Source organism: Haemaphysalis longicornis, unplaced genomic scaffold, assembly GCF_048455015.1.
Source record: "Haemaphysalis longicornis isolate Haplotype H1 unplaced genomic scaffold, Haemaphysalis longicornis Haplotype H1 scaffold_11, whole genome shotgun sequence".
Taxonomy (NCBI): domain Eukaryota; kingdom Metazoa; phylum Arthropoda; class Arachnida; order Ixodida; family Ixodidae; genus Haemaphysalis; species Haemaphysalis longicornis.
In genome coordinates, this window is record NW_027526214.1 from 76,855,022 (window position 1) to 76,878,939 (window position 23,918).

General features: G+C 46.3%; 1 protein-coding gene across 1 annotated transcript; it reads right to left on the reverse strand.

Moving 5' to 3' along the window:
- Nucleotides 1-2,759: 2,759 nt before the first annotated feature.
- On the reverse strand, nt 2,760-23,918 carry LOC144160693 (uncharacterized). Its single transcript, XM_077691898.1, has 4 exons — nt 23,915-23,918; nt 23,133-23,200; nt 22,005-22,713; nt 2,760-2,893 (listed from the first exon to the last, which is right to left on the reverse strand). The coding sequence occupies exons 1-4, from the start codon at nt 23,916-23,918 to the stop codon at nt 2,760-2,762; spliced, it is 915 nt and encodes a 304-aa protein (XP_077548024.1).

Below are 23,918 nucleotides of genomic sequence, written 5' to 3' on the forward strand. Positions count from 1 at the left end.
GTGTTGAAGCAATAACGGGAAAGGGGGTAGATGGCGTGATAGTGATGTCTGCTTTAAAATATCTCGAAAGCCAAGGATCAGACACCGTATGTGGTCTAACAAATATTTATTTACTGCCCCAATTTTGTAAGTCTAAGGTTTCACCGGAGCCAATATTCAAAACCTGTATAACATTGTGTTCTATAGCATGATGAGAATGTGTACAGAAAGCTGCACATGTTGAAGATCAAGCGTTGGTCTACGCAAATGTTAAAAAAAGAATATACACAAACAATAGGAGATTACAGTTTTTCTCCGGAAATGGGCAAAATTTAGCAGACAAGTTTAGCAAGACTGTGCTTCCAATATGGGTTGCATGATGATTAGTTTCAAAAGCAAGAGTCACAAATTTTTAATGAAAAGTATGTTTTTGGGTTGTTTTAAAATCGCCCTCAGAGCTTATTGCGTGTGAAACAAATGTTACAATTTCTGCACACTTCTCAAAATGCACCAGAAACACGTTTTCCTACACAGCTAAATCAAAGCACATTTCCTATTTCCGGTTAACGTTTTAGCGCTCAAATAAATGTTAACCTTATTTATTTCTTATCCGATAACTTCAAAACAAAGTATTCAAAAATAGCTACTGCTCAAGAGAATGTTTTACGCTCAGCGTTGCGCAACACAATCAATTCATTTTTGCATAATAAATTACAGCACAGTTAAAATATGCCTTTCTGTTCACAAGGACAGTTTTTCATTGATCAGAGTAGAAAACCGAATGCAAACTTACATATCGCTGTTGTTGGAAAATGAACAGCAGTTAGGAAATATATTGTAAAAAGTGACATATTTGCGTAGGGCTTTACGTTTTTACGATAACCAAAACCGGAAAATAATTTTTGTATATTGACCCATTCTTTCGTTGAAACTGTTGGGTCAACATAGTTGGTAAATATGTATATGTTTACCTCAAATGGAGGATGGTTATGCCTGCGCAAATCATCTCATCTCTGAAGTAGAAGAAATACCTAAGTTGAGAAATTTTTTTAGTTTAAAAAAATGACTACAATATAAAAATGCGTATACGTATGATAGACAAACTGGTGAGGTACAATATTGAGGAATGCTGTAAACGCATTGAAAATAATATTTTTTGGTATATAACACCCTTGGTGAGATATATATATATATATAAAATGAAAATTCTGCCTATTTCCGAATGCCAACAAAGGCTCAGCAAAGCGGCTACAAGTACTACCCAAAGTACTCACTTCCAAAGAAGAGTACGTGCGGCGTGTAAGCCACCCCTCCACTACTCCCAACGGGGGTGTATCTCCCTTAACGAAATACGCAAATCAGTCCATCGGGAGGTTCAGTACTCATATTTGACTTCGCGCTATACTATTGCATGGCATTGCAAGCATAACTAAACTAATTCAGCCAAACGACGAATAAACAAGGTGAGACATTAGCTACCCTGTTGCCCACACTTCGGGCCAAAAGGGCGGGGCTGCAGGAATATTTTTTTGAGGCACCGGGTCAGAGCTCGGATTCGTTGAGGTTAATGTTTCTTTGTGCCGAGCAACCTCTAGTTATCTTTCGGCGGCACTGTGGTGAGAGCGATGACGCTATCATGGCCGTTTTACCGTTCTTCCGTTAACGTTGCCTTCGAAATTTAATTAGCTCGATAGACTCGTTATCCTTGACTTGCATGTCGTGCTTCTAGTGTTGTTTTAAACATGCTGTGGTCCCCGTCAAATACTTCGAAACTTGTTGACTGTTACTGGTTGCCTGATTCAGGGCGAACTTTCAGGCACGGACACATTCAGTTACTCAATTACGTAATATGAATTTTACACGCTGGCGTCGGATGTGCCCCGAACATTTTGGGAAGCATTCTTACGCAAAACTGGATGCCACTCACACTGACCTAAAAAAAATTCCTCGCGTACTCACTCGCACTCACGCTAACCACTAGCTTTTATCACACGTACTCACTCGTACAGCGCTCACCACTCCCCCTAACAACTCGGACTCACTTGCGGTCACGCCCACAACTCCCCATCTCCACTCGTGCTAACTAGCCATCACACTCACCCCTCGCCTACATCCCTCGCACTCATCTCGCGTTCCCGCTCACCACTTTCCTCGGCAATCACAAACACTGGCGCTCTCACTCACCAGTACCCATCACAATTCAAGCTCTTCTCGTACCTTTTCTAATCGCCTTAACTCGCGCTCACGTTCACCGCTCGCCGCCACCACTCGTACCCTCTTGCAGTAACGCTCACCACTAACCGCTACCAATCGCACTGGGGTTCGCGCACACCACTCGCCCTCACCACTCGCACTCACTGGCGCTCATGCTCACAACTCGCTTTCGGCTCTCACACTCATCCACACTAACCACTCAAACTGGCTACTCAGAATCACTCGCAATCGTGCTCACTACTCGCATCCTTCACTCACATGCCCTCCCACACGCCTCTTTACAACTCGCATCCCTCGATCACACTTACAATTCCCAATCTTTCTTACCACTTATTCGTATTGCCACTGATTTTGCTGCTTTCGTACTGCAGTAGAATTTTAACTCACATGATGTTTATAAACCACATGAATGATTATTTTTGGGGGAAATCTGAATGTTGATAATTTGAGTTCGATAAGAAAACGATACCAATACGCGAAGCAGGAGGGGGACAACTTTAATAGTGTAGAAGACAGCGTTAAAAAGAGGAAGAATCTCACAATACTCTCTAGCGCGGGAATTTTCCTTAGTCCTGGATCTCACTTGTTGAGGCCGCAGCTGGGATCTGCTGCTCCAGAGCCAGCTGAGACTCAAGGTTCCAGCAGCCGGACAAGGCTCCCTCCGAGCCCTCCCTCGTTGTGCTCACTTTAGTCTTCGTTCCTGCAGTATCGCGTGGGCGCATACCAAGTAAATGTACTTTCCCAATGGCCGATGAAGTTACAGGAACCCGAGAGGGACGGGTTTATGTGTTTAAGGCTAGAGTGCGGTAGAATGACTCTATGGGCAGCCTGTGAAGATGGCGCTCCTCAGATCTCTAAAGGCCTTTGGTGGGCACTGGAAATAACCTGCCTAGTGAGGTGAGAAAATTATATCTTGGTGTTCTACGACCGTAACTCCACATTGGCTACGAGGCATGCCTTAGTAGAGGGCTAAAAATAATTGCGAGTGCCTTGGAATGAAAGCGCTTTCAAGAGGAGAGTTTTTCAGCTCCTCGCTCCACCATAAGGCATCGCCACAATGAAGAACCGAGACAAATACTCAGCGCACGTGTGCGCGCACCGCATGAGGAGAGCCTGGAGTCGCTAGTTAGAACCACATAAGCACTCTGGCCAGCATCTGTGGTGATATCTCTCCCGTGCTGTTCTTCTCTCTAGTTCGCGTGAGTTTGTGCCCGACATGTCGCCCACTGACCCACAGTTAGCGCTACAGTCCCCTCTCGAGGGGCGCCCTACGAGAGGCGCGTGCTCACGTACACGGCAGACGGTGCGCGACACCATGGGGCAGCTTTTTGAAGACGCCGCCCAACCCACACATTACGGCCAGCAAAAACAACTTCGCTGTAAAAGGCACATACCGAAAAAAGAATAACACGTAACACTACCAAAGTTACCATGCTGCTGCTGGCGAAACAGCTGAAAAAATATTTCTCTATGGTGACAGTGTTCCAGCTCTAGCGGTAGGTTCCAGGCAGTGCTGACTCCTACTTTCCTGGCCCGATTATTGCGTCCCCTACAAGCAAAAATGAATTTTCCCCTACGTTTTTGTCAAGTGCGGTATATGTTGCGCTATGCACAAAATAGACTTTTCCACAGAGTTTCTCGCGTAAGAAATTATGAGAACTATGGGAGCGCGCGGTAGAGCCGGCCGCGCCGCGCGCTCCACGCGGCTTGAGCCCTTCAAAAGGCAACCTTTAATCAACTGAAATGTTCTGCTTGGAAAAAGATGATGCACGATATTGGAGGCCTCTTTTAACAATAAAACCAAAATTAACCCAAAATCTCCGCATTCTTTTTAAAGTGCCTGCATTACCTGAGAATATTTTTGTCGTCTATAAGCAATGTGGTCTGCTAGCTTCCAGCTGCTTGACTTGAAAAGCGTCCAGGCGGGTTCTCCAGCCTGAGAACAAACAGAGATTTCTCAACACAAGGAAATTGAAAACAGATGTGACAGTCGAGCTTCCTGAGGTAAAAAGTAATGTCAATATCTTTCTTCCGGCAGCACCCGTTGTGCCGAGTGGCAACAAAGAGCACATATTTCGCGCCCATATTTTTTGTGATGCATTTTCGCGTGCGTAAATGTGCACTCGTTTACTGCCTGTTTTACCGTTCCAAGTTTTCACGACACTTACGGTATGGCGCCAAAGAGGTTAAGAGGCGAACAAACCCGCTGTGTGCCCTATTGGGATAGCAATACGCTACGAGACCGGCATATTTGTTACCGCAAGTATTCCAGGAACAACATACTGGAAAAAAATAGGATCGCGATAAATCACCAGGGTCAAAATGGCCTTTTCGCTTGGTCGGAGACATCCAAGCATTACAGGATATGTGGAGCGCATTTCACCCCGAGCGTACGCAAATGGACCCTACGCCGACTATCTTTCAACACCACGTCTTCTGCGAGGTGTATGCTCCGGTAAACGCAGGTAAGCCCAGCATTACAACGTTAAGTGTACACTTTGTAGCTGACGTCGTATTTGTTTCGTTTCCTGTTTGCCGCGAAGCGAACGAAGCGCTGTCCTCCACTAGTGTCCGTCCGGCTTCCAGGCATGCTACAACTAGTGATATCCAGCGCTGTCGAGATGCTTCTGGCAGGTAGGAGTAAGGACTGCTCGTTTTATTATACATTGTGGCACCAAAGCAGTAAGACGACGATACAGGAATGCGCTTGCTTCTACAGCCAGTGATACGCTTTCTCCAAGCGCCTCCACTTTTTGCAGTCTGTTGCCTGTGGTATTAGAGGAGCGGGGTTATTGTGGTGAGTTCAGCGTTTCGACGATTTCTTTGCGGTCGCTCATTGCGGATTTATTATTTCCCACTTTAAATGTGTTGTGTACTTCTAGTGTGAAAACTCTCGTTTTCAAAATGGACCTCTTGGATTCTTGCATCCTTAAGGAGCTATAGAAGAGGCTCCCTCTGCTACGGTGCTGCCTTCGACGTTTATAACACGTAGCGAAAATAAATAAAATTTTCTTGATTAGCAAACTTTAGCTCGGAGGCGTAACTGCAATACAGTTAAACATTTGGTTGCTTCAAATATTTCTGCGCATTTTCTAACGTAGACCACATTTTTTATTTGCTCGGACTTTACTGCGTATTGAATGGCATCCACCGGAAATTAGGAATTTTACTCGTCACATAAACAGTAGTGCCATGCCAGTTTTGTTAGACATTACAACAATTTTACCTGCAGATATAAGTAGTCTGTGTAAAATGTTATCCTTTAATTAAAATATTTCTTGCTAGCAATGTTTCTTGTTATTGTCCCCTTCAGGCCACCTGCACCATGCTGGACCCCAAGAAAGCGAATCTGTAATCGTACGTAGAGAATGAATCTCCTCCTGTAACTGTGCACAAAATCTCAAGGCGAAAATGACCGTCTCAAGGCGGAGAACTGTGCACTCAATATAGAACTATAGAAGCTTGAGATTGAGATGCTGAAAAACAACGTTAACGCAGTGACAACAAAGTTTCAGTGGTAGATTCTCTTACTGGGGACGAAAAGAGGTGCTATTGCTCGCATGGATTTCTTGTCAGCTTTGTCAAGTTTGTGGAAAGCAAACGCGAAACAGTGAAATCAACAGAAGCAGGCTACCGGCACTTTCAATGCAGGAGCGAAAATTTGTAGTTCTTTGCCGGTTAACGGCATGCCTCGGAGAGCTGAACCATGCGTATCGATTCGGTGTAAGCGTCTCTACAGAAAGTGCTACATGTGTATATTTTGGATAAATGTTTGCACAACTTGCTGGTTCAAGTACCAATTTTGCCAGCATGCACGTCCCTCTTCTTCGTCATCACTGCCAATGCCGGCGGGTAACAGTACATCAGAATATGTTATTCGCCGAAGCTGCACCTTCAACAACTTCTGCATCCGCACGCGCTGTCACAGACTGCACGATTGGGCACGGTAAAGCTACCGTGAAGAGCTGGCCGGGCCGAACTGGCTGCAGTGACCGCTGCAGCGGCCGTCACCGTTCCCTGGATCCTTTGCTCCAAGCGTTTGGGGGCGCGCTCAACTTTCCCTAAAGTTCTATTAGGACACTCGAGCGGAGCGGACCACGCAAGCTCATTACCTGATTTATTACAAGCACAATATTTGCTTTGGCTTCTTGAGGGACCGGAAGACGACTAAATAAGAAGATTCAAGAACACTCGTTTTTTCTTGTGAAATATATAGAATATATGTGACACTGCCTAGGTGTCACAGCCAGCATGGTAAACAAGTGTCAGCAAAGCTCGACGTAAGGTTTCGAATAATATTAGTTATAATTTTGTTGAGTGCAGTAGCGACTGCTCCTTCGACCGAGAGCTTTTTACTAGTAGGGACCATTTTAGAACGTACCACGATCCGTTCGCTGAGTTTGCACAAGCTGTAAAGAACAGAGCGAACGCGGGTTTTCTGTGGTTCTATGCGTCGCATCGCAGCTCGTGCAGGCAGCGATGCGGCCACGGTGACGCCTCACAGTTGCATTTACGTTGGATCTCCTGTTTCGGCTGGCTTCGTGAAGTACCGCACCAATGCCTTCAAAAGTTTCTTCTGTCTCTCTCTCTCTATCTCTTGTTATGGTGTTAGGCACCACATATTGCATCATGTGCGACTACGTGCTGCACTGTCCTGCAGATCTTCGGCGGCCGTAGACAGACTCGGACCAAGGCGTCCGTGTGTCTATACAGGGGTACATCATTGCAAAGGAGTTGGGGGAAGGAGAGGTTGGCGAGGATAAAGGCTCGCCAGCCGGTATGCAAAAAGAAGCGCGTTTTCGAATATCCGTCCTTGTCGTCTTTTACGACAGAAAAAAAACACCCGCACACACACACAAAGTTAAGGGTAAAGCGACAGTTGTTTAGGCGCTGGCATGTAGGAGCCACCGAGGTAAAAACAATTATAAGGCGTAAGGGGTGGTGAGGTAGTTGAAAGGCCTAGTTTTTTCCCCTAAACTGTACATAATAGGTGGTTGGGTCCCGCAAGACAGGTACCAGCGGCATAGAAACACGGCTACGCGAAAAATCAAGCCAAGCTTCGGATATAATTGACCTAGGCGCATTGCTTATAAGTCCTATGCAATGCTTATGTGTAATTCGTTAGGTCGTGTACTGCTGTATTGTTTAATTCGAGACAGTGACTTATTAATGTTTGAACTTGTGCTTGTTGGTTCAATTGTATATTTTTGCGTACATTGGAAAATAGCTCGTAGACGAAAGAGCCCCCCCAATTTGCGAAAAATGTATGCACCTATATTCCCATTCTATTACGGACAAAAGGCGCACAGTTTCTTCGATTTCTGTAAGCGTTATCGCAATTCTATTCTCGTTCTATTCCTGGGATTTGAAAAGTGGAATTATGTCGAAGTCATGCCAAATTCAGGACTAGTAACTATGCAACACTGGTAGGTAAAGTAAGATGACATTAAATGTCAAGGGCTGTTGAGACGACAGGGAGAACACAACCTACAGGGAGGCAAGCACGCCGATGATAATGAACGTGGATGCAGAACAACAAAAAAAACAGCAGAAACTGGATGGTGAGCTATGCATTCAGCCGTAGCTTTTTTATCTGAGCAGTGGCTAAACCTATTTGCCAAAAGCGCACTCGCCGCGATTCAATAATATGTAACAGTTGCGCTTCCGCTCGGCCATTTATTTTGATCACCTGTATCGTGCCTTCAAGTCGCGCGCTTCATTCTATCAGTATACCCTTGCCGTTCTAGCATCTCAGCATTCAAACGTCAGCTCCACCTGCCATCATTGGAATGCCGCCGCCACATATTCCAACTCTGCCTTTATCACCGGTTTTTTTACTCTCTCCCCCGCAATGACCCGATCATAGTTCCAGCGCATCATATCTCTCGCCATTCTTACCCCAACGACGTGTATGTCCCACGCACCCAAACCACAACTTTTCAACGTTCATTTTTTATCTTCACTGCGCACGAATGGAACAACCTTTTCGCCAACATTGCCGCTATTACCAGTAACGCCAAGTTCAAAAGTGCCATTGAAAATGCTTATTTGACTAATCATGTTATTTGTATTTGTTGCCATGCTGCTGATGTGTTTGCCCATCCCTTATGTAATACAGCCCGGGGGCCTTTGAGGTAATCATAAATAATAATATTAACACGGTTTTCGGTTGTCAATACCGAGTGGTGCAAACATGCATAAATGATGATTATGTAGTCAAGGATTCCAAGTTTCTTCAGTGGCAAGGAATGCAAGTAACACACAGACCGTGAATATAGGACCTGATCCGTCATTTCTGCGCGCTAGAAATCGTAGTTTGACCCGGCCGTTGAAAAAACCTCTGACCAACAAGCCATGCACTGAGTGACAAAAAGTCGTTTAGCTGGTTAACGAACGACAAGTATATAATAGCAACATACGAATACAATTTTCTCTAGCGTAGAAAAGATTGTATACTTGGGTTTTAAACGCCCACGATACACTTGGGGCGCGGAGAGCACCGTAGTAAAGGCTCTAGACTAACTGTCCATCGATGCTCTACGGTTCCGATGAATGGTGTCTCTAACGCGTAAAGGCACGGCAGGAAAGCCAACTTTCTTTGATGATGATGAAGGCTGATCGTGGGAAAGTAAACGCAAAAGCGCCTCCTGTGGCTGGAATCGAAACTGTGTTCCTCGCGTCATGAAGCCAATGTCGGTTCGATTGCTCCATTTCTTTGTGATCGATGTGGATAGAAAAAAACGGACGACAACCTCAAAATCTGTCAGGAGAAGGAGTCGCCCTCAATTATAGTCGTCTGTAAGGTCCACTTATGAGATCAGCGGCCAGGCGCCGGGGCTGCGCGTGAGAACACGTCACTCTGTCTGGGGGCTTAGCACTGTACACTATACGCCGCAGCATTCGCCAATTCGTCACGGCGCGCATGGAAGACTAATTGTCTAGCCCATCGAATACCACAGGGATAATCCCCGATTGAGAAAGCAGACGGCGCCGCCGGGTTCCGTGTACCGTCGACGTGACGCGCGGAGGTGTTTGAATTACCAGCGTCGAAGCGCGTGCCGCGCGAGACATCATTGTCAACGTGCCCCGGGCAGCACAGTGCACTTTCGCCCCCTTTCGCTCTCACCCCGCAGGGTCGCGCACACCTGCTCGTCCGCGAGCGTGCCGTTGACCCAAAGATGGCGGCGCCTCATGGAATATTCCGTAGCTCGCTGAGTGACAGCTGTCTACATGAATTTGGTACTCCGTTACGCGTTTACGAACGCTACAGGGGTGTTTCCGAGAGAGGCTGATCTCGTGGTGTTATAAGGCCGAACTTGGCCGTTGAAAATCGTTCTTGTCTGAGCGCTGCGCTGGGCAGTTCCCGGCGGGACAAGCAGTCTCGACCGTTAAAGCTAGGTTGGGATTTGTGAGCCCCCTAGGCTAGAGGTTAAGATCACGTCGGAGGTTTAGGGTACAGCGCAATACCGGGCAACTAGCCGGATCTTGCGGCGAGACAGAGTCTCGGCCGTCGTTTCTCGAGCGGTTTGTGTACGCTCCGAGGATAGGAGAGTTAGACGAAGTTGAGGAGCTCGAGTGATTTTTGCGCACTCGGAGCGAGCGTCTAGCTGAAGTTTAAAGTTTTGACTTTTTCTACTCATTTATCAAGGTTTCCTACTGTAAATAGGTGTATATAAACTCCTTGTATCATTTATACAACTTCAGCGCCTCGAGTTCGTCAATTCGACCGCCATCTCCAAGACCTGCAACATCTCCCTACCAGCCTCCTGCCAAATCAACCGAAGCCCATGCGATTGGGTTCCTGATCGACACCGGACTTCGGGGAAACGAACCACAACCATCTTTACGGTCGTCGTTACGTGGAGGGGTGTATGATTATTTTTTTACAACTCGGGCGTCTTTTGAGGGCATTAAAATACCGACTTTTTACCTCCATATAAAACGTTGTTCATGCTGCCGTAAATCGATCCCGCGTGTTTCGGCTTGGCATCCCTTTGGCTTAGCTACTGATGTACAGCGGCGGGCTCCGCTGGTGTTCAGATAACGCTATATAATACGTGCCACACATACTAATTATAACTTCGTTAAAACATCGCCAAAGTACTGAAAAAACACCGGTTTTGTTACGGTTTGGTTCGGGAGAATTCTTGAGGTTCCGGTTCTTTACCGGTTCCACACAATTACAGCCCGAAACTCTTCGCGTACTGGTTTAGAAGCTTCAACCTCTTCGGTGAGTCAAATTAGTTCCGAATTACAAAAAACGTTTGGCCGTTTACAGCTACCACGAAAAAGTAAATGCAGTTCTCGCGCATTACACATTTTGCGTTTTCTATCTAAAAGGTAAAAACTTTAAAGAAAATAGGTGCTTAGGCCAAAAAAGTAAAACAAACGATGTAGTGCATATTTACCTACCAGTTTCCTATCCAATTCTTATCTTCTTCCATAGGGTTTACTTGAAGCGACCGCCAACGGTTGGGTTGCCCGCGAAATATACTTTCTCCTGCTTTGCGTTTTGTTGTCGTGGTTGCTGAAATCGCAATCTTTTCGCTCGAATCGCTCATCACCATAAACGATAAATCCTAGAGTTATACCTGCATACACTTTAGTCTTCTCAGTACATTACCAGGGGGCATGTTTAAATATCAGTGGTGTAATGTTTCTCATCATTTGTAGCATAAGCAAAAATTGTACACAGACCACGTAAATGCTGTATCGGAATCGGATTGTGGCTCAGCTTTGCCAAAATGTTAGCAGTCACCTTTGCAATGGTTTGAGCTAAGCCTTGCTAAAAGTGAGGTAGTAAAGTGAGGGAGCTGTTACAGATGTGGGCGTCACCATTAATCCGTCTCCTTTTCCGTCTCACCAGCCCCGTGGTTACGTCCTTTAAGGAAGACTCAACTCTGAACATCCCTATTGGATTTACAACTTCAAGAACAACGGACTTGACAACCATTGTGAACCAACAGATAAAGCTTTCCAAATACTTATCAATGTTCTAAACAGCGTAGTTTGCTTATTTTTGAAATAAGTTACTCCTCTACTGAAATTACACAGTAGAATTCTTGCTTGCCAGAAAACTAGTGCTACCTAGCGAAAACGGGATAAACTAAAATGCGTTCCTAGTATTTTTTTCTTTTCCTTTATAAACACACTCCACTAATTTTTGGTGGGTTTGATAGCTTGAAGCTATTTATGTGCTAACAAACACACCGTGTAATGCACGCTGACAAAACAATTTCGACGACCCAATGATCTTTAACATGCGATAAAATCTACACATGCCAGTTTTTGTGTTTCTTCTACTTCACAAAACCGGCAGCCGGGTTCGGTGATCAAACCCGCATTCTTGTGGTGACCACCAAATGACTCATCCAATGAACAGTTCCTGGTAGTCCCTTTTGTCAAATAGTTACACTTTCCAGATATGCGACCTTATGAAAGACCTAATGAAAGATGCATCAAGAATCCAAATTAGTGGCATTCGTCTTCGCCGTTACGCACTGTAGCTATATTGCGGCCGAACTCCCTCTACACAATCTCAGAGAAAGAAGGGATCAACAGTTCGCTTTCTCAGCTTTGGATACTGCCAGCGCCACCAGCAGTAGCATTTCAATGCAACATTGGTGCGCATACTTTGTCTCGTGACCTAGCGACGTAGAGAGCGTTGATAGTTTTGACCGATATGAATTGAAAAGTTCGTGAAAAGTTACTAAACCGATGGTGTGAAAAATAAAATCGCCAAATAGCGCTGACCATACAATATCAACACATGGTGGTCGAAACGTTTCGTAGTAAACTGGTAACCATTTGTTTCGGTTCAAGTCCGGCTCGGTTTCAGATTGCTCACAAAATACCCGTCGGGCTTGGGTTCAGTTCCGGCAAAAATATAAGTTCTGTCCCAGTTTTCGGCTCGGTTAAGTTTCGCGTAGACACTCTGCAAAATACAGCATTTTGGTTCAGTGTTGATGTGCTTTCACTACGCTCATCAGCTCGGTACGCATGCCATGACTTGAAGCTCAACAAAACTACACGGACGAAGAACAGAGTAAACGAGACAGGCGCTGGACAGACTAGACGCCTGTTCGTTGAGGTCAGTCTGAAATTTGTTCACTTGCATACTGTCACCGTTTCTTTTAAAAAAAACCAGACCAAGGGTATATCTTTTGATAACAACACTACGGCTAGAAGATCGAAGAAACTGACTTTTAGGGGAAGCTCATGAAGGCACTGTGATCCATTTTGTTGTGTGCACTGGAGGATCGTTTAAATTTGGCTACACGAAAGTGGCAAAAGATCACGGCACGCAAGCTCGCAGGGAACACTTATTCACAAGCCTATTCAGGCAGATTTGGCTGTAAGTCGATTTCTATATATCGGGAGTCATTCTTCTCACCCGTTTCTTCATGTTACATTATTAAGCCTTACGGTGACGTCTTTGGCGGCCGAATGTAGCGCTTGTCTTGTCCCTTTCGTTACGCTGGTGAAAATCTGAATTTTTTTCTTTCATTACCACCAGTGACGCCTTTATGAATAACATATAGCAGAAACTGATGCCATACGTAACGCAACTTCCCAGGTTAGTTCACTGGGAAAGCTGAAGTGCTACCAATAGTACTGAGCATATCATGGCACATAATTAGGCGAGAAACGGCGCACGGCGGAGAGGATGGGATGCCAACCTCGCTACTGGCAGAGTGCCCGCTTGATAAGAGTTCCCCCCAGTATTGCTGTTCCAGGTTTGGTCTGACCGAAATTGCATTACTAAATGAAGGACACGTCGACAAATTGGACGGCAACGCCAAGTTTTTGATGAATGCGCTGTAGTTGTAAATCCCGCGTACGCTTCTGCGAAAAAAATCATGCCTAAATTGGCAGTTCGGGCGAATTTAACATTACGCCAAGTTTGTTTCCATTTCTTGTCGAAGTAGTCCACAGTTAAGTTTAAAGTGTAGTGAAATTCTTGTTTCAAATCAATACATGGGATCCTCCGATAAGAAAATGGAAAGCCCCCATGTATGTCCCCTGGAATAAAACTCCTAGCTTGTGAATACTAAAGTTTGAGTCAGTATAGCTAGTCCTTCATATTTTCATAACGCTGATGATGATGATGATGATTTTTATTGGTTTCCCCTTTGTATCGGGGTGATGACATGTCATCTTACCAAAAAAGACTAATATACCTATGTTTTACACTTTTGGTTCAATACTAGCGCTGCTTAGGGCAGGCACAAAAAGCTTATTAGGCACAAAATACTTTTTTTTTTCTGTTACAAGTGGTAACTGTCCTAGGCAATATTCCCCTCTCTGCTTTTCGTCCACCAGCATTCTAATCTTCTTTTCGTCCCCTCGACAGCCTTGAAGTTCACTTCCTCTGTGATACCTTTAAATCCTATATAATAGGATAAATAGGAAGTATGCCAATAAATAAGGAAGTACGCCAATAAATAGGAAGTATGCTTTTCCGCAAAGCACAAACCTATTTGTGTGTATGCATGTTAGTGTGCGTGCGTGCATCTGTGTCTGTGCTTGCGTCTGTGTATACTCCTTGAACGGCACCCTGGTCATTGAAGCTGCATACAGTGCCCCTGGTGATCCACTCTAGAGAACAGAATGTCACTGAATTTTTTATGTTTGCGTATGTTTCTGTTCGCGTGCCTGCGGTGGCTAGGCATTTTTCTTTCAGCCATATTAACCTTCCATTTGCGATTGAAAGCAAAGTGTTCCTAGGGTAAACCTTTTTATCCTAACCTGCATAAACAAAACATGTGCCAGAACAAAATTTGATGCTCATAGGAGCTTGTATTCAGTAAACCCACTATTTTACTTGTTCCTCCTACCTTCGAAATGAAAATACAAATGCTGACCTGACAAATCGCCGGCGACACTGTTGAGCCACGTATGTTAGCAAAAACATTTCCCCAGATTGTACCGATGGTGAAAGGCTGCAGGAACAGAAAGCTGGCAGGCTCTCCCCCGGTCAGTTTCCTCATGGTATGGACATCTTAAACCACAATGGCGGAAGAGGAGGCTATACCCCTGGCCTGCATCATCAGGCTGCCACCACATATTCGAATGACTTATTCGAAGAAGGCCATTCAAAACTTCATTTGTCGTAGCTACAGCATTCAAGATTCTATAAAATCCTCATACTCAACCACTCAAGATTGTCTGGACCCCGGCCCCCAATGGGATGGGAGGCCGAGGCGGCCCACAGAGCAGCACTAAAACTATACAGCCGTGCTCGGCTCGCTCCAGCTCTCAAATACAGTGCTTGGTCGTCACGTGATCGTCTGCTCTCGTACCAAAAAGCCACCGAGCATTGTCGCCTCTCCCTCCGCCGTTTCCAAACTTCCCACAATCCCTCACGAACGCTCAGAAGCGCCTATGGCGACTCCTTCAGACCAACTCCCTGGCCCGTCGATCCCTCATCAACAAGACCTACTCCTCTGAGTTCCATGCACCCTGCTCTCCCATGTGCGACCCCTGGACGTACTAAGCCATAACATGTGGTCCTGTCCTCTCTGTCCATTCCACCCTATCTCTAGCGTCGAGCAGTGCGTGGACGCGCTCGGCTGCTCGCAACCAAGGCGCCGCTAGTTATGGTTGACCGAGCCGCCAATGCTCGTTTCGAGACGCACGCTAACGTGCACTCGGTAGTTTCTTTTCTTTTTTCAGTGCCCCTCACGTGACGCAAGCCCACGCGCAAGCCTGAATGAGGCCGGGCCCTCCTCACGTGATTCACGCTTACATGCGCTGATATTTTCTGCTCTCAGTATTTTCTTTTTTGTGAGCCCTTAACGTGGCGCAAGCCCACAAATGCATGTATGAAGTGTGCGTTCTTCGCGGAATGCACGCTTAGGTGCGCGTGGAATTTCGTTGGCATTTTTCTGCTTCCAGCCAAGAGCGCGATAAAGAGCCCGGCAGTGAAAAGATCCAAAATTTTACTAAAAATTATCAAAAGGAATTTTTAATGTCCATCAATATATCTCTGTAAAAAACGCTTTGCCATGTTTTGAAAGCACTTCTAGCAATACCCAGCCAAGGATACGGGCTCGACGACGGGTGAAATATCCTGGTTGAAAACGGCATCGCTGAATTTAAAAATTAGCAGACCTTTAAGGTTGGCAGTTACTTTAGGAGTTTGTAACTTCAGAGCATTTATGATTCGTTGGAGTTAATTTTATTCCTCAGCTTTATTATCCCACGTCTGGAGCATCAAAATTATTATTACAACTTTGGAATGTCCATTGTTCTTAAAATTTTACCTTGTGAGTGTTAAAGTTTTCTAACTGTGCACTACTGTTCAGGTTGGTACCAATATTCAAATATTTTGAAACACAAAATGGAGTAGTCACCTAATTAAGAGGTAAAGCCAACATATTATGGTGAGTGATTTAAGGACGGCATGCACTCCCTGCAGTGTGCTCAGCTATTTCACATGGCTTAGTAAGACTCTATGCAGCCACAAAAAATAGGAGTGTCCATTTGTGTTTCGCCAAAATCTGACACCTTTTGTAACTTTGCGCCTTAATAGTCACTAAATACTTCATTTCTAAGCATCATACACGTTGGTTTCACATATTCTAAAAGCGAAAAGAGCCGATAATGAAGCAAGCGCAGTTCACTAAAAAAACGCGTGCAGCAGTCGGGATCAATGACCTCCACTAGAGTTGCTGGATGGCGCTTCGAGCTGTCCGGCGCGCGGCCGCCGGAGGTTCGAGCGCACGTCGCGGAATTCGGGAAAATGGCCGCCGTTTCAGCATAGCGCCTGCTACGTATGGGCTGGTTTCTTGCGCATTATGCCAAAAATGACTGCTTGTTGCTTCGTCAACTGCACAAGCAGACCAGAGAAGTCGTCTGGGAAGGCGTTCCACTGGAAAGTATTACAAAATTTTTGTACGACGTGCGCGATACGCAGCGATACGCAAATGTCTAATTAGTGTCGTTTTTAAGCTGTGCCTCTTGTTAAGCATATTCCCTTGCTTTAAGTTCGATTTATACCGGCGTTGGGTGGTAAACATAAGAAGGGAGAAATGGGCTCCATCCGAAGGCAGCAGGCTCTGCTGTAACCACTTTACTGACAACTGTTTTGACAGAAATGGCGCACGAACTCGGCTACAGCCTGACCCCGTGCCCACGTTGTTTTCTGTCCCCAAGCATATGGAAAAGGTATATGGCTCGGAATTTCGGTATAGCGGCCCTGAAAAACAAAGAATACTGTTCGTCCATCGCAGTTGCCTCGTTAGGCGTTCGTATAGCTTCCCCACAGTTGATACTACTTTTACTAGAGACTGAAATCCCCTGTATGGGCGCTACCTTCTTTCGTAGTATATTGGCAGAATCGCTTTAAAAATGACGCCCTACAAACAAGCTCGGGGCACAATAAAATTTACATGGAGCTGTGAAAAGGTGTGGTTGAGGAAGAATTGTTTTGCAAACTTATGGTGAACACGATGTACTGTAAGCAATGAAACATAATTGGAAAACATCTCCATTTCGTTACAAAGAGCGAGGTCTTAAATTTTAAGTACGCATTTTTTTTCTTGGTGCTAATTGAATGCTGCTAGCTGCATTATGTATCTGAGTGGTGCTACGGTAACTGTCTAAGGTGCTAGTGGTATAATTCCCAAACACACATATGCTTCAATTCATACTGTAAAGGGCTTCAATGGACTGAACTTTAAAGGTAAACAGGAGCAAGCTGCGCTCCATCATTTTCAATTTTTTTTTGTCGGCACGTAGCAAACCTCAAATCGTTCTTATGTTTCAGGCAGGTTCCTCCGTGCTGATGTCGAGCTCGCTTAGCTAGTTGATTTTCGGATAATCCAAGTCCTTTCACGGCTGTTAATTAATTGTCTTCGACTAATACAAGTCTCTTCATGACTGTTAATTTATTGGAAGACGTGCATCTTAACACTAATCATGAAGTCGACTCGGTAGCATAAATCCTGTCCGAGCTGCGTCGTCTCCTCTTAAACCAAGACGCAAGTGACATTTTCGTTTTCCTGCGCAAAAAAATTCTGCTTCATATTAACGTAGCATGTTTCGGTACAGGATAAGATGCAATCTTAACGCGATGTGTATAGCCAAAATGGAATAAACTGAGAACAAAATGCCAAAATGCGCCAATGAGGACGCTTATCAGTGGTTGAGAAGCGTAGCGGACGCCCGAGTTCCGGGACGAGCCGTTGAACTTCTGGTGCTTGTGCGCGCACCAGGCCGCGACAGCGGCTAAGCGCCATCCAGCAACCAAGTGGAGATAAGTGGTCGACATGGTTCAGGAGGCTTAATAGGCTGCTGGGTTAGAAAATGCACGACCCTAGTATTGGTTTATTAAGTAGGACGCTATTTATGCGTTATATTTTCAATTTAACGTTCATACATACAACCTACGCGCTTGTGACTCTGTTTGAATTTCGCACCATTTGCGTATCTTGGGTACTCGAATTAGCAATGCAAGATTTCGGCAAGATAAATCATCTTTATTTCATCATTTAATTTTAGTCAACAAAATTCCATACAAACAACAAATTTTATTTAGGGCACGAGGTTCGCGGCAAACAGAGTTCTTTTATTTGTATCAGACCCTTGACATCTGTCTGCGTTATTATACCTGCAATGCCCAAAGTGGGGCATGAATTCCTGTCGCTAAGATAAAAAACTACATAAAATATACAAAATGTGTACTAACACTACAGTTTGAAACGTTGAAAAGTTTATTGTGTGATATGTTGTTTTGAGACAGCAAAATAACGACGGTGCTATAAAGCCAAATCATATGGGCCAATCCAATCCACTGGTCATGACCTTCGGCGTGCAACAAGTGAAACTGTCAGACGCCTGCTGCGCAGTTCAGTTTAAACGTGTAACAGGATGAGAGCCTTGCATTTTACTCAACTGCCTACTGTTACTATTGTGAATTAATGAAGACGGGATGCAGCCATGTGAATTATGTTGTGAACTCAATTCGTCTGCAAGAGCTCAGCGAGTCGAAAGCGCGATGACAGTTGTCACCAAGGCAACCCCATTTATACCTTAGAGTTTACCACTAGCATACCTAGAGTGTAATCTGGCGCTAGCGTCAACGTGATTCGGCAGACATGCTCTACGCCTCCATGAGTGCCGGCATAGTGTGTAGTTCGGCTGGAAGTTTGGCGTGGCATGGCCGGCAATGACTTTGTGGCTACGCAAATTCACTTTTTGTTTAAAAAAATGGTGCTAAAACTGCGGCTTCAAACAAATGGTGTTTTGTGTAGGGCACTATGGTAGAGGACTTATGTTGTAAAACAAATTTGGGGGTTACAATGAAAAAAAAAGTAGACGTCCTGCCCTTGGCTCATGCTGCCAGATTCCGCGGGCCACCCTGGATATATTTCAAATTATTGAGTACTCAAAACTGGATGAGGTTTTCGTTGATTTTTTTTAGATCGTTTAAACTGTGTTCTTGCTCCCTCTCATTAGTCTTATTACGGTATGCTACACGCTTTGCCAAGTGATGCAGATGCAACATAAATAGGCAAGAATGTTGTAATCGCGTTGTACTTATTTTTTTGTCTAAGCAGGTATAAGCAAACGTTGAGGCGTAAACTATTACCCGAAGTAAGTCAATGTGCGCGCGCAAAGCATTATGAAATGCCATGAATACTTCAAATGGGAAATAAATACTCGCTTGCCGAGTCGCCATGTAAGTTGCCCCATTGCGGCTGTCCAAGGCAGCGCATGCTTCAAGGGGTAATTGCCACGCAGCGACGGCGACGAGCGATACAAAAATTGTAACTGAATGGGTGCAGAAAACGCATAGTGTGCGCTAGCGAAGCTCATTTAGTGCCGATAGGGTGGGAGACAACAGAGAGCGACAAGCGGTATAAAGCTGCACGCAGCCGCCGGTGCCCTCGCCCGCTTTTTTCCGGCCAGAAGCAGCCAGCAAGGACATACGTGGCAGTGTTTATAAGTTTTTAAAGGAAGGCTTTTTACCTCTACCCCTAAGGGTTCCTTCGTGACCGTTGATGTCACGAGAAAACTCTCACGAACAAAAAAGGAATTTGCTGCTACCGCCAGAAATCGAACAAGGAAAACATAGAGTAACGAAGAAAGAGCTCCTTGTCTTACCGATTGAGCTACGAGCCCACACGGAGACCGGGAAGACAGGTGTTGCACTCACCAGGCACATATACGCGGTTACCCACTGCATTATCGCCTAATGCTGCGTGATGGGGTCACGCGACATCTCGCTCCGTTGTGCGCTCTGCCCCCGGCACGTCAAGCGACCCTGTGCGCGCCTTGCGCGTGTAGTAGAAGTAACAACAATTAAAGGAATCTCAAACCAACGCATGGCATTTCACTTCTAATACGTCAATGTGGTAAAGCCTGTGCCCTCCAGTGTTCTCGTAAAAATCAAAGCTCCTTGTTGTCCACCGAGCCAAACAACACATTAGGAACACATTCAAATCATTCTTGATTGCCAGGCCATCACTGCTAGCCCCAAAATCAAAATCCGGCATCTCCAGGCCTACATCTCCAGGCCAACACCAACAGTTACGTATCCTTGCAGCGCCTCAAACACAGCATCAATCAAATCGCAGACATAATTAGGAGAGTTGCTACGAGGAAGCGAGGCCTCAACGAACCCGAACCCATTCAAATACTTCAAGCTATGGTCCTCTCCAGAATCACTTAATCTTCTCCTAGGCAAGGAGGACATAAAGATGGTTTATATAGATATTATAATGGTGGTTTAGCAGGTGGGTGGTCTTGCCAAGAGTGCGTCCACAGAGAGGGTGCTGAGCACGGGTCTCCACAGCACGGTGGAAGAGCTAATGGAGGGCCACCTTTCTAACCCGAAGATCCGAACGCGCAGAACTGCGGCGGGACGCCGCATCCTTCACCAGATTGCCTTGGCAGCACAGAATGTCACTCCGCTTGATGTACTCACGGAATCTCGGCAACAAGAACTAACCATGCGCCGTTTGCCTAACAATATGAACCACTCACACGAGGGTCCCCGACAAGCATGGGCTCAAGCGCTCAACACCAACCTCGTTGAAGATGGCATGCAATTATCTACAAACCCGCCTACCAACATCGAGGGCAGCCGTGCGCCAACATTGTGGCTAAATCCAGAACCAACCTTCTTGCGCGTGCGTCACTCAATCCCAAGACATCACGGCAGCAGAAAAGGCAGCCATCGCCTTGGCTCACAATCAACAAGGGGTTCTGAAGGCACTCACCGATTCTCAATGAGCCTGCCCGAATTACCAGTCGGGTTGGGTTGCCCCACCTAAAAACCACATCCAAAACGGTTTCCTTTAGCTCATCTGGATACCCGCTCACGCTACCGTGGAGGCCAACGAATACGCCCACTAACAAGCCTGCACTTTTACCCCCGTGCTATGGAGCCGCACAGGGAAAGTCACCTCCTCTTCTCCTGCAGGAACATAACCCAGCATTATCTCCCTCAGAGACAGACACTACCTTTGCCGTACCCTGACCTTTCCTTCCAGAGAACAACCAACTTACATACGGCTCATACAATCAGGCTCATTCCACACACGACGCGTCTGCACTTACTGCAGCCGAATTACTAACACGCAGAATTTAAATTTTACTTGATTGATTGTAGGGTTTAACGCGCCGACGCAACGCAGGCGATGAGGCGCGCCGTAGTGGAGGGCTCCGGATTAATTTCGACCACCAGGGGATCTTTACCATGCGCCGAAATCTCGCACTCACGGGCGTTTTTGCTTTTCGCCTCCATCAGAAAAGCGGCCGCCGCGGCCGGGAATCGAACCCGCTACCTCGTGCTCAGCAGCGTGTAAATTTTACTCAGAAGTAGGAACACTCCGCCACATAATGGGGGTGTGCGACTTTACCGCTGAGCATCCTCTTCTCTTTGCGTTAACTACCCAACATGAGCATTGGGAGATGCTGCTGTATAGCCGCTCTCGGCCTACCCATCTTGCGCTATGCGGCACGGACTGTATATGGGCTCCAATGAAGAAGCAATCACTCCCTTTAGCAGCAATCTGGGCCGTTCAGAAATCTGAATAAATTTCCTCTTCCCCCTCTCTACCCCTGCTCCTTATCCCGCGTCTCTACAGAAGATCTCTTCGCCTCGGTCCGCGGCAGCGGAGAAGGAAAAGTGGGATTGTCTAGTACCGGGTTTGAGCTTCTTTTATTTTATAAAAAAAGAGTTTCCACTCATGCGCTACACCAGTACAACTCAACCAGCAAACGTTCATACATCATGCATTCATTTAAATCTACCAAGAATATCTCTTGGAAGTAATAAAGCTTGTGGTTTGTGAGTGAGTGAATTTGAGTGACATCGCATGGGTAATCGTTGTGGGTGCCGTTTACAGCTTTTCTTTCAAACCACATTCACGTGGTGGATTGGTGCGGTTTTTTTCGCTTGTCGCTTTCGCCGAGTACATTCTGTTGTTGCACCTTTTGGGATGCGTTTTTGGCGTCACTTGTCGCCGTCGCTGCATGTGGTAACTCCTTCATCTGAAGAAACTCCCCGCTAACGCGAGTATGTTAAGGCAAGCAGCTGGGAAGTTAAAGCGGCTTCATGGAACAACGCGCAAGTATTCATACATGCGAGCTAATAAGGGCGGGCTACAGCCGGGAAATGCGCAGTAGTGTTGCAAGCACGTATGCGTGCCCTCTGTTACATCTTCCTTTTTTTTAATCGAAAAAAAAACACAAAAAAACCACAAAACTCGTTTCTCACTTTTAACAATGTAAGTCTTGAGTTATTTTTACTAATGGGTAGCGCCGGGGCTGTCGGTGAACGCGTTCGCTTCTTCGTAGACTCGTGCTTGTTGTGTTGTCTTCAGGGATGTGCGTCACAGGCTCCGATATCGCTTGCGACTCATGCGTATCGGTTTCGGTGGTCCTCAGGTGTTCCCTCGTGCGACGTAGCTGCTGTCGGCTTTCTGTAGATACCACGTAAGAGCGAGCTGTACCCGCAGGGCCGACGACCACGGCCGGGGCCCATGTTTTGCTACGAGTCTCGTAGACAGACACTCTGGATCCACTCTCAAGCTCTGGCAAGCATCTGGTACCTCTGTTGTAGTAGACGCACTGCATGTGCCTTATTTCCTTGAGTCGTTGTCGAACCTCCTCTGGGGGTACAGTCCTTGGCTTTAGGTGATAGTTGGTCACGGGGAGTTGGGTCCTGCTGTGGCGTCGCATCAACCGTTGTGCGGAAGACTTGAGGCGGTCGTCCCTTGGAGTGTTTCGCCACTCCAAAAAGGCGCTGAAAAATGCGAGCGTAGAAAAAGGACATTTCTTTAGCAACTTTTCTACTTCCTGGACAGCTCGTTCTGCCATGCCGTTACCGCGCGGGTAGTAGGACCTAGAAGTGACATGCCTGATCCGGAAGTGCGCCATGAACGTTCGGAAGCTTTTACTGTTGAAAGGGGGGCCGTTATCGCTGCAAAGCTTGGCTGAAATTTCATGCGTCACGAACACTTGAGCGCACGCATTTATCACTGCATCAGCGGTTGCAAGGGGCAGTTTCTGAATCTCAAAAAAAACGAGTAAAAATCTACTAGAATAAGGTAGTCGTGGCCTTCGTGGTGAAAAAGGTCAGCCCCGAAAGCTTGCCGCGCCAGATTCGGTATCTCGTGACTGAGCATGGGCGGCCGTGCATATCTGTTTTTATACTTTCCGCAAGTGGTGCACGAATTTCCGAGAGCAGCAATGGCGGAGTTCATGTTTGGCCAGTACATCACCTGTCGGGCCCTGGCCTTCATTTTTTTTTCGCCGCTGTGAGCGGCATGGAGTAGGTGTAGGAGTTCCCGGCGCTTGCCTGGAGGGATGAGAAGCTGTTGCTCCTAGGCAGAAGACAGTCTTCGGTGTAGCTCATCGCGGTAGTTCCTCTACGGCCGAAGGGCGTCGGGTAGGTGGTCTTTGCGCTTACGCTATTCTGTGCTCACGTATCGACAGATGCCGGTGAAGGTAACGTCGTTGATAGTCGCTTCCTTGATGCTTTGTAGGTGCCGGTCTGAAACAGGCAATGAGGAAACAATACTGACGTGGAATCGCTCCGCTTCTTCAGAGAGTTCCTCCTTGCAGGGGAATCGCGACAAGGCGTCCGCTAACAAAAGCTCCTTGCCTGGTTTATAATTCACTTTCATAGAAAAATTCTAAAGCACCAGCCGCATACGTTGCAGTCGGGGAGGGCATTCGCAAAGCGGTCTGGAATATTGCTTCCAGCGGCCTGTGATCCTACTTCACCGTTACTTCCGGTTGGCCAAGAATGTAGTCCCGGAATTTGACGCAGCCATGAACTATGGCTAAGGCTTCTTTCTCGATTTGCGCGTACCGTTGTTGCGGTTTGGTCAGGGACCGTGACGAGTAGCCAATTCAGTGTTCTCCTTGCAAGATAACGGCCCCTACTTCATAATGGCTGCCATCTACCGAGAGCTTCACAGGCTTGGTTTGATCAAAGAAAGCAAGGACAGGCGCTTTGCCAAGACTAGCACGCAATGCTGGGAAGCTCTCTTCCTGTGCGTCTGTCCACAACCAGGCGGTGTCCTTTTTGAGTACCTCTCGTAGCGGGGCCGTTGTAACGGACATATTTGGGATGAACCATGAAACAAAGTTGATCATGCGAAGAAAAACGTGGAGCTCCTTACGGTTCTAGCGTGGCGCTACTGTCATGATGTCGTCCATCCTGTCGAGATCCAGGTGAAGGCCTGGCGGGGAATGTACGTACCCAT

Excerpts from the sequence above, each read along its gene's own strand:
- LOC144160693 (XM_077691898.1), bottom strand. Across the intron at positions 22,714-23,132 it reads TCACCGGCATCTGTCGATAC|AAACTGCCCCTTGCAACCGC; the intron begins GTGAGCACAGAA and ends TTTGAGATTCAG. Across the intron at positions 2,894-22,004 it reads AGACAACACAACAAGCACGA|GAACGAAGACTAAAGTGAGC; the intron begins GTCTACGAAGAA and ends GCGATACTGCAG.